We start from the raw sequence: 12,212 nt of genomic DNA on the forward strand, positions 1-12,212 counted from the left end.
CAAGCTTACATGGCTTTGTTATTTCTGGTTGATCTGACAAAAACATGAATACCGTCTGTGACTATTTTGCAGCTGTAGCCATCCCGTAGAAAACCTTTAAACGAGAAACAATGTAAACGAAAAGATAACGATATGTGTAAATTATGACAGTGATGGCATTGTTCACATATGCAATAACATAAGTAAAGAAGAAAACAATAAAAATACATAAACAAACAATTAGAATTAGATGAGCATTTTTAATATTTGTAATAAAAGTAACAATGAAATGGTGATCACTGAATAATAACATAATAACAAAATATAACAACTTGATAACCTGGTTCAAAAAAAAAATCATAATTTCATAAAATATCTTTGTTTTCGATAAATCGTACAAAAATTAAACTTGTATAAACATTCAATGTTAATACAGATTGCCATTGGGAAGATGTTCACGTGGTCATGTCCAACCCCCCCCCCCCCCATCCCCAATGTGACGCCCAGAACAAAGTGAGCATAACACATATTGCCTGCCATTGCGCTACGTTTAGTCCAATCAGTGTTTTCGTCTGAATGATTAGCGAAAACATGTCAAATCATAATACACTTGTTAGGTTTTCACGGCAACGGAAATTAAAGTGTGCGTTGATCAAACAGGCAAAGCACGCCCTAATAATGATTAAGATTGAGCTGTAATTTAACAGGTCACCAACAAAATGTTCGGGGCTAAACTTTTCAGGTAGACATTCTCACTGTTATTATTTTATACGTATATATTAGATTTGTGTAGATTTGTGTTTCATAAAATCATATTTAGATACATAATTTAATAGTATTTACATGTAATAGTCTTGTTTATATACACGTATGTAGGAAATCTGCTCATAAAGTACTGCAAAAGTCGTAGGTTCGAATTCAACAGGAATTTGAAGCACTCTAAACATGAACGTTACTAAAATCTGACCTTGTTGGTTCTTGGTGGAATTACTCCACGTTGATTGTATGGTGTGTTTATTAAAAACCAGAGGTTCTGATTGAATTTACTCTTTCCCTACCCAGTAACCTTTAACATTTTAACAGCACGACTTTATTCAACATGCACCGTTATGCTTGATTTGTTATTTATGCCATAAGGAGCTGTTGGACTCATGATCTTACCGCTTTAGTCATTACCCTGTAATTGAATCCAGAAAACTACCCATTCCGACCTTTAACTCTCAAAATATTGCTTAGCCATTTTGACAGGATTTCAGAAAACCCGGACCCTATCTTACGCGATGTCCCCCTATCGTCCTCGTCTTTTCCACATTGTGAACAACTAAAATATGAGAAATTATCTATGAAGATAATATGTAACGATAAGGCTCGGTGCGCATGTGTAGTAATCAAAGTCACTAGCTGGTGCGTGACCAACCAGACGCGTGTCTGGCTGGGCTGTCATAAAACGGCAGGATTTCCCTCGTGCTGGTTTATGAGGTTTCGTTTCTCACTAGTCTGCCTCCATCCAGCACCCGCATCTACGGGTGATTCCTCGTGTTATAAATCCGTGTTGCAGAGGTTTATAAGTGCACACAATAAGGATCGAGTCTGCAATGGATAATAGCTCTATACCTTGGTGGGACAACATGAATGAATCCATCCCATCGAGTATGGAGTCTTACGACTCATACGATTTCCACTACGGGGTGTTACTACCAAATATAACGGACGGTGAGTGTTTTATGATTCATGTGCTAAACGTGACGGAGGAGAACATGGGGGATTTCGTGTACACCACAGCTCAGCGGGTTATCTTGCTTGCTGTCCTACCAGTCTTTATGGTGCTTGGGATCGTAGATAATCTTGCCTTTGTCTATGTAGTCGTCAAGATACCAGATATGAATACTATCACCAATACATATCTGATGAACTTGGCTGTTGCGGACGTGATCTACCTGACTTTCTCGGTTGGGGAAAAACTGTTAAAGTACATGGTATCCCCGGTGTCTGATGACGATAAGGTGCTGGGCTTAGCTGGCTGCATCGGGGTCTATATCATCACAGACCTGGCCTATTTTGCCGGCCTTTTCTTTGTGACACTCGTCTCAATCGATCGTTTTATGGCAGTTCACCACCCAATGTCAGGAGGCAAAAAGGGCCGTAAGAACAGACATTTAAAGCTCATTACCGGTACATGGATGCTTGCTTGCATCTTGTCGGCAGCGATGTCCCCTGCTTACGCGGCCTTTGAGGAGTACTGTATCCTATGGCCAAAGGGTGAACCTTATGATAGTTGGTCTCACGTGGCTGCAGAGTGTGTCAGCGTCTCAGAGTGGTCTAAACCCGTCACACAAGGCCTTCAAACACTCCCATTCTTTGCTTCATTCATCACCAATGTCATTCTGTACATTTTCATCATCAAGGGACTAGACCAATCTATCGAGAGATTAAGAAAGCATGGCTTGATGAAGGAGAAGGATATTGACGTCCGTAATCAAATTGCCCGGATGTTGATTGTCAATGGAATGGTGTTCTTCTTTTGCTTGGCGCCCTTTGAGTTGGTATCTCTCTTTTCAATGGTTGATACCCTAAGTAACAGTTCTACCTATATCCTGTCTATGGAGACTGAGTTAATTCTGAACCACATCGGACGGGTGCTTGCTTACTTCAACTCTGCCGTCAATCCTTTAATTTATACGGCCATGAGTAGCCGTTACCGACAGGCTTTCAAACAAGCCTTCTTACCCCAGAAAAGACGTGGTTTTTTTCGCGGGGTACGGACGTCATTTAACCATACGATATCGCACACGACGGAGACTCACGTAGACGAGACGCAAACGGAATCAAAATTCTGACATAGACAACGAAAGACGTTAAAATGACGCTAGTTTTGAAAGTTGGGCTGCACCCACAAATGGATAGCACTGAACCCAATGTTTTTGTACTCGGTGTGTCCGTGTAAAAGTGGTTTAACAAACACCATAAAATGAGCACTTAACGTTAAAAATCACAACATCATCGTTGATCGTCGTTTGATGTTAATGTAATAAAATGGTATGGGTTAATACTTCTCATAATGGCACCTGCAAAATTGATGTTACGCACTGAATATGTTGATTGTTCCTTTTGGAACAAATACTTGGTGTGTCATTGTGGGGGGGGGGGGGTGTCTGTCGCCACAGCTGGCGTGCTGATTGTTTCTACCTCCTTTTGTTTCTTTCGATGAGGAAATAATGTTCCAAAACAACTTATTTACTTCATACAGATTTTTCTCAAATTAAAAAAAGGGACACATTGCGTTATACTGTCGTAATATTGTAGTGTTGGGAGTGACCGCGATACGCATTTAAAACTTTGTTCATTCCCTGAAAATATCTACCGTGTGATGTCTAGTGAAAAGTGATTAAACAAAATCCGTAAATGTGCTTCTTATAACACAACCAGGAGTCGACAATTTTGTTCTATAAAATGATGAACCGTGTTATGTCTTGCAATTGCACACAAATTGCACATTTCCAATGTATATTATTTTGAATCATTAATATCTTACCATTCGTACAAAAACAATACTTTTGAGAGCCCAAAGCGGCCTAATCGAAGGAAACATACCCCTTTAAATTAGCATAATATTTTTATGGCAACATTTAATTACCTACCATGTGCTCAAACCATCGATATTTTGTACATCTAGTTGTGATTATTTTTATTATAATTTTGTTCGTGAAGAGTTGTTTATTTAATTGATTGAATATTAAAAAGTATTATACGGGATTTGTAGAGCTGGCTAAATCATTTATACGCAGTTAGTGTTTATGTGTTGTGTGGATCCGAACTTTGCTTGGTTCTGGGGTTTTAAAGCTTTTCCAGGTTTTGCCGAACGTTACTTCCAAGGAAAATATTTTACAGAAAATAAATTAAGTAGGAATTCATAATCGGAGTTAAATGGTTTCAGATTACCAATCCTGTATAATACCTTTAATAAAATAGCAATATTTGAAGGCACAACTGTTAAATTGTTAGCATATAAACTTACCTGGTACTGCGTAATGGAGTAACGTAGTTGTTTTGAGAAAGAGTAAATTTCTCACTGAAATAATATTAGCGTGGGTAATGTCAAAGACCAGTATTCTCATATATTTAACGTGGTTTTACTATCACCTCAAAAAGAAAACAACAAAAGAAAAAAAACAATAACATTAAAAGAGAACTTGCCTACAACCAGCAATTATGTAAATTGCCTCGTGTGGCCTGACCGATGATTGGTCAAACATGTTGACATCGAACCAAATAATGGCTGCCTCTATAATCGAAACAGGATATTAAAGTTTAATGGAGAGTGAAGCCAAACTAATTATGTTGTGTTACCTATGCTCAAACCACTACACTGAAAGGAATTTATAATTGTACCATCCAAAAGCTAACGATAAACCATTGAAGCTTGCACTCCTTACTTGTTGTATGATAAAAAGGGGTGTTTTCCGCTCCACTTATTTTGATTAATTAACAGTGGTTGAAAGAAAATTTATATACACTAATACACTGGACACTATTGGTAATTACTCAAAATGGTTGTTAGCATAAAGACATACTGTAACAAGAATGGAGGGTTGCTGATATTATATAGTATAAAACACTATTAGTCACTTATTTTATATTTTTTTGAAAGATGTTATTTGTTACTCAAATATTAAAAGACTTCTTTTTTGTCTTCTTTCATAATTCTCTTGCAGCTTTTATGACCAACCAGGCTTGTTATTTTATGCATATGTTGGGATACACCAAGAAAGATTACTTGTCTTTGACAATTACCAATAGTGTCTAATGTATTTAACAAACCAGGTTAAGAATCGACACGTAATTCAGGCTCCATGGGGCCTAATCCAAAAAGCGATTTTTAAAAGTAATTTTGACATCTGCTATGGGTTATTGACCATTTGGTTTTATTGACAATTTTATTTTCTGGGTAATTTTTGACCATCGTGGGTTTTTATTGACCCTGGTTGTGAGTCATACTGACTCAGGGGTGAGTCAGGCATCATTTGACCAATTTCATGGTCAATTATTACCCGGCAGTTTTTAGAAAGTATCTTCTCGCTTTGTGAACTGACGCAAAAACAAATCAAAACAACCAGCCAGTGGAAATGCTATCATATTAACACGACAAAAGTCTTCATTATGTTAATATTATTATTATATTTGTCGACACGTTTAACAGTATTTTGTTTGATAACACATCGCAATGCGTTTCGGTTGGTGGTGTTACTTCGGTTTCGATTTCAAACAGAAAGATATATGTTTTATTTAACGGGAACTAAGTCAAGGTAAATATACTGTATAAAACAAAACGACCAAACCCGGTATGTTTAAGCTTATCTTTGAATGTGTGGCGAAACCCAATTGAAAACGTAGAAATATATTATTTATTATTTATATTACAAATGGAATACTTTGCAACGGAGTGGATATTAATAAGTAAATATGTTTCGGGAAAAAAAGTGAGTTCATGAAGTGCAAAACGTTTTATTTAGATGTCTAAAAAATTATATTCGTAAAAATCATATTAATGTAATTATTTATTCGTCATGATTATTGTTTTCAAATATTGAGGTATGTATCTGTCAGTATTAAAAGAAACTCAAGCACAATTTTGTAAAAAATAAAAATGTAATAAACTACAAAATAATGTTCACAATTAAAACAAACGGCTGTATTAAAGTGAACACGCTTCTGATTAAATAATTAAATACAAAAAAACGTCACTAATTGGTAGTTTCAGTCAAAATCATTAAATCAACAGACTGGAGCTTGTCTAGACTTGCATTTTCCCCAATTTGATTGGTTCCATAACTACCAATTTACGACCAAAATAAATATGTTAGGTTGAAGAAGAAACTTTTATACTTTACAATCATTGAAAACGGATTTACACACAATCTTTGTATGAAAATCCTTCTAGAAAGTAATGGCTTAGTATTTTCCCGGTAAAGAAATGAAAGACGAGAGCCATTTGATATCCGTACTGTGTGTCGTTACACTCACCTTAAAGCCAACTAATGGTCAAGGACGCGAAGTCGGTGTTAAAAGACGAGAGCCATTTGATATCCGTACTGTGTGTCGTTACACTCACCTTAAGGCCAACTAATGGTCAAGGACGCGAAGTCGGTGTTAACTGCTGGAACCAGAAGGTGATGATACCTTTCCAATTGCCTTCACACAGACAATAGTGTCAAGTTCGTCAACGTTTCTTCCCCAATGTTTGATTATCTGACGAGGGTAATTTTGTTTAGAAATTAAACAATCTGAAGGGTGTTTGCACAAATTGAAGGATTTAATTAATATTTAAACGGGGCCGTTGTTTGGCTTCTGTTTAATGGCAAAAAAGAAAAATTAATTTGTGTGTGTTGAGCTAATTGTTCGGAAAATGTTGAACAAGTTATCTCTATAATAATTATAGCTGCCTTATGTCGCCAATCGAAATTATCTGCTTGCAGCCCTGCATCGTACCTCAGCTGGTCAACAAATATGTATGATCGTTTTTAAAATGGCAGATATAGCTACGACTTATTTTGTTGCTGAAGGTTGTTGCTCAAGACGTCCTATGCTTAATAAGTGTATGATGACGCTGCAAACTCGTTTACTCTTTCCTCGTGATAGTGTTATAAATTTGAGGCCGTTTCATCTGGGTAGTTTTTTTCTCCAGACTCTGTCAGGTTTTTCCTCACAAAATCATAGTTTGTGCAAGATTGCATGATTTATTCTGTATACTAACTTATAAGATACCCAGATAGGGTATTTTAGTAAGCATCTGTTTGCAGACGTTAACCATAACATTAATTAAGAGGTAAAATGTAAAGAAAGAAAAACTAAAATATATAGCGACATCAACTATAGCACATAATATTATTATAAAACATGAGTTGCCGAGTGTGGTTTTCGATTGTTTTTATAGCCTTTAGGCCATCTTTTATATGTACCTACAAGTGTAATAGTAGTAGGCCTATGTTATTACCCATGAAATGGTTGAAATGAATGACAGTTTTTTTATATAAATATAATAGCTTTGGGTGAGCCTGTCCAATAATGTTGCCTTCTGAAGAAACCTCAAAATTTTGACTTAAAAGTCGGTTTGCAAACAATATTGCCTCAAAAATAACAGGTGTTAAAGGTTGTTCTTCTTTTTTAAGACACTAAACAGTAATGGTAATTGTCAAAGACCAGTCTTCTCACTTGGTGTATCTCAACATATAGGGCCAGGATATTGCCTTCCTGAAAATGACCTGGAACCTTCAAGGTCTGATTTTGTATACAAAGGTGTCTATTGACTCTGCAAATCTCGCATGTATTTGAACTTCGTAGACCTTCAAATAGGTAACTTCAAATACTCGAGTTTCACGAAATGAAAAGTAGAATAGATTTAACAAACCAACTAGAGAAAACCCGAGACATTCGCCCAACTGACAACCCTGTTATCATTAAACCTATATAACATGAAGCCGTTTTGAACTAGACCAGTAAAGTGTTTGCCTCGGATCTTGCACAAACAATTAGTGTTAACTGTTGAAATTTAAACCATTTCGTAATGATTTCGTAATTGGAATGATTTTCTTTTTAAATGGAGTGCACACTCTAAAATCGTATTCTACCTTATGTTTCGAAGTGCACTATAATCTCGAACATATGTTGAGAGATACTTGTGTGAATCATTAAACTCACCCTTTTAGACATATTTTTAAAATAATTTATAATAGACGCCTTGAATAGCCAAAGGTGCCCACATTTGGAGGCAACACATTCCTTGAAATCGCATATAATGTGCATATTGAGTTATTCACCAATCACCTTGTACGAGACCTTGTCCCTCAGAACCCGTGAAAATTAACACGTATTAATATTCACAGGAATATTTACGTTTTTCACATCGGGTCATTAAAAACGGAAGTATTCATTTGTCATCGGGCGAACGAAAGGTTTAAGATGTTGGGTTTGGGATTGGATGTACAGTTGATGCTTGTTAACCCTTCATGTCTAACCAGATCATGCAAAACTGAATTGTTAGGAGCTGAGCATTCGTTACTGTACTGGGATATTGACATTTATTGCTCAGAGAGAAAATCTGTTAAGTTATGACACGTAATTCACTGGCTTGTTATTTCATGGTTGGTATTGGTAAGAGCTGTATCTAAAACCTAACAAAATAATAAAATAAATAAATATAAGGAACGCAATCAGCTGTATTTTGTTGATGTTACAACCAATGGGCTTTGTTTACATACAGAAAATTATGCACGTGTTTCACTAATTTCCACTGACTTGCACAATGGATTAACAGTTTTGATTTTCACCGGCTTGTAAGTTCATGTTTATTCATAAAACATTATCACTCTCCACGTTTATTGTCAGATCTACCAATCCACATATGATATCTTTGAAGGTCTACATATTTTAATCGCAATATTTGTTTTGAAAGAAAATGTCTGGCTCAATTTGATGAATGGAGAGCTTGAGGTTAAAACTTGATGAATAGCGATCTGGAGGTTAAATCTTCCTACCATATGTTGAAGCTGTCTTTAAGAGACAATGCAATGATATTTTCTCTTTCCCTATGGTTGTGGAGAATGACTCTACACAAAAACAGACTTAATGTTTTCTCCTCCTGTGGGCGACTTTCTGAGATATGATTCTCGTATTAAAGATGACACTCTTGATCCCAACCTCGCTTATACAAACGGTGCCTGTGTTGCACATCCAACATACATAATGTCCTTTCGAATACAGAGCCATTATGAACGAAGACTACATTATAATACTGGTTTCTTTAATAGGAGCATATTAATCCAAAATCTGTATATACCGTATTACCGCATACAATATCAAGCATAGAAGTTTAAAGTGTAATTAATATAAACAACGACCGAGGATTCGGTGCACATATCTATCGGCCTTACTTTACATCGCGGAATTTCCTTGTAAAAAAAGGTAAAATAACATATAGCACAATGTGTTTTGCATATGACCAATGTGTATTAGGTCCTATAGGATGTTTGACCCAAATCAAGGTGGGTTTTTTAAGTGATAGTGGAACTGCCGTGTGCTACACTGACAGTAACGCTTCTCAGATTCAAATGTTGGGGCATTACAACTGATTTAACATGACCATAAAGATTATCTAATGCTATCGAAAACTGATGTAGGCTTCTACAAAAAAAAAAATTATCACTTGTTTTAAGAGTGATTATTCAAACGTATGCATTCCCTTTAACTCTCCAACAAATAAAGATAAATATAAACACTCCAACCCCTTTAAGTAACATGCCTCGATGTCCTTTCAATTCTAGAATACAGGTTGATTTATTATCCGTTCTTTTCGGAATCCAATTCCTTCCAAGAGAAGAAGTGTAGCAAACATATTTGCTTATATCGAACGAAGTTTATTTTTTTTTAAACCTCGACAATTTGAATGGAATTATCTTTCGCAAATAATAAAACACGACTTGCCACTCATTTAAGCTATGCACCTACCTCGATATATACCGCTTACATTTTATAACTCTGTATCATCGATTGACATTGAAGGTTGATTTATCCTTTCTTTTCGGAACCAACTATCAACCCAAAAGAAGTGTGGCAAGCAACTTGGCTTAACGAATGATGTTTTATTTTGAAACCTCGACGATGTAAATGGAATTATCTTTCGCAGACAATAAAAACTACTTGCGACATATTCATCGGTATCCTGTTTCAATTTTGGAAGACTGTATCATCGATTGATACTGAAGCTTGATTTATCCTTTCTTTTCTGAGTCCAATTATTTCAGGAGAAGTGTGGAAAACAGCTTTTCTTTACAAATGATGTTTCGTTGTGAAACCTTGACGATGTGATTGCAATTATTTGTCGCCAGATAGTAAAAATAACTTGCCACTCTGTTAAGCTTATGCATACCTCGGTTTCCTGTTTCAATTTTTGAAGACTGTATTATCGATTGAGATTGAAGGTTAACTTATCTTTTGATTTCGGAATAAAAAACTCAACTTTGTTTAGCGAACGACATTTCAACCTGATTGTAGTTATTGTTCGCTTTATACTGCCTTGAAGGTAGAGTTGCTCTTTCTTTTGAAAATGAGTTTCTTTCCGAAACAAAGTGTGGCAAATGATTTAGGCTTTAAGGCACTGGACACAATTGGTATTAATTATATTAAAAATATTTGTTCACAAACAAACTTAATCGGTAGCAGGCATTGGGAGGCATCTGAAAGCACACAACCTTGTTACAACTTCGATGACCAATTAAGTCAAAATATTCACAGATTTATGCATGTTGGGATACACCAGGTGGCAATACTGGTATTTAACATTTAACGAAGGTGTTCGGTGCATTTAAAGATGAATAAACTGCGCATTTGCCTACTTCGTGTGAAGTTGGACGACATCTTGCTCGGCAAAATATTTCGCAAACTGAGTGACTGGTCCAAGTTTATGGTGTTATTTATTATCTCCCTTCTAAAAAGCGAAATGATCAAACTTCTAGCCTCACGGCGTGAATATACATTTCAATATGGGGGATTATTGATAGGTGAGACGGCACTTTTCACGGCAGACTATTTCTACCCATCTCGTTATGCCATATCAGATATATGACTTCATATTATTAAATGCTGCTTTTATGTATCAGCGTTAACAATCAACTCGGATTTGATTCTGACCAAATTGAAACTCGGTCATGTGAGAGGATTTCCCCGTGCACTCTTCAAGAAAAATAAAAAATTAAATGAAAATGGCAAGTGAAATTTGTGACGGTGGCTCATATTCCACTGCACTGTGTCAATCCTTTATGGTTTGCTTCTCAGTAAAGAAATGAAGAAAACGGGAGAACAAAATAAATAGGCAAACCGATAAAATTTCAAATTAGATCTTGGCATGTTTGAACTTAGTCTTTCATTGATCTTAACCGTTTGAACCAAATCATCGACTGCTACTAATACGTGGCAATGACCGTGGGTGGACATAACTCGTACCAAAGCACCAGACTCAACTGTGGCATTAAAGTATAAAAGTACAAAAATCGGGGGTTAATTGTTAACATCGCGAAATGTGATGTTAGGCCTTCTATGCGTGGGGTCATTCTACAGCCCGGGGATATGACGTGCATTTTAGGCTCTAGAAAACAGATGAGTGTGTTCTTGTTAACTAAAACGGAGTCCATAGTTCAATATCAGTTTAATAAAACTAAACTTAATCCATAATCTTGCCATGTGATGAATAACCACGGTAGGAGTTTTAACACTAAACAAACTGAGACGTTAAAAAATACACCATGGTGTTGTTACAAACGTATGTCCCCCACCTCAAACTTTACACCGTGTGGTGTTAAAACATTACTGAATTCTATGATTTGAGGCATTACATGGTGAGGTATTAATGTTTGGTTTGCGGTAACACCACGTGTGTATCTACTTGCAATGTAGAGTTTTATTTGTCTTGCTTTATTCTACTACCGCGGAGTAGATGTTCGGGGGTTAGGGAGACTTCTCAGTTCTGAAAAGAATCGTCCTGCTTTTTAACTACTACCTGGGCGGAAGTTAGATTCTGTGTAAAAACTAATTACATTTCTGTTTAATTGTGGTGTTGTTGCTGCAGTTTATAATTGATGTTTTACTTCGTTTTCTGCCTCCAGGACTGACTATTCCTTTCTTTTCTGATGAAAGTAAAATGTGTGCCACCCCCTCTCCCTTTTATTGAGGTGATTAGTCTCATGTCACCTTTTCAAAGACGAGATCCAAACAGATTTCGAATGGAATGACTGTTCTGATGGATTCCCAATGGATTCATGTATGCGGAGTATAGACCTATACTCTGTAATCCGTTTATTTCTTGTCTGATTGACAGATTACGCTTTCCAAGTATTCGCTTTTTGTAAAATGAAAATAATACGTATCAATGTAGCAATATTAAAGCAAATACAATGTCCTTACAAACACTTTGTCACGTGTTATCGAGCCATAAATAGACGTTCCAAATCTCAACGACAAATAATTTAAACAATCAATTAAAAAGAAAACTTCCAGATTTTTAAAGTTTAACCAGATCAAACATTGGCTAACCATTCACTGGCATTTGCAATCGAAAAATACATCAAAAATCAAAACAAACACAGAGTAAAAGTCTAGAAACTGTGATTCTACATAAATCCTTCAGCAAAGGCTTGGATTTAATAAGAAGCCAATGATAGTCTAGCAACAGTCTCCGTATGTCT

The 12,212-nt window shown here is 36.1% G+C and overlaps 1 protein-coding gene across 1 annotated transcript; it reads left to right on the forward strand.

Moving 5' to 3' along the window:
• Positions 1-1,441: 1,441 nt before the first annotated feature.
• LOC117298276 (pyrokinin-1 receptor-like) lies at positions 1,442-4,649 on the forward strand. The gene has a single exon (XM_033781425.1). The coding sequence runs from the start codon at positions 1,575-1,577 to the stop codon at positions 2,814-2,816; it is 1,242 nt and encodes a 413-aa protein (XP_033637316.1). The 5' UTR covers positions 1,442-1,574; the 3' UTR covers positions 2,817-4,649.
• Positions 4,650-12,212: the final 7,563 nt, after the last annotated feature.

The sequence above is a fragment of the Asterias rubens genome, chromosome 13 (genome assembly GCF_902459465.1).
Source record: "Asterias rubens chromosome 13, eAstRub1.3, whole genome shotgun sequence".
Taxonomy (NCBI): Eukaryota; Metazoa; Echinodermata; class Asteroidea; order Forcipulatida; family Asteriidae; genus Asterias; species Asterias rubens.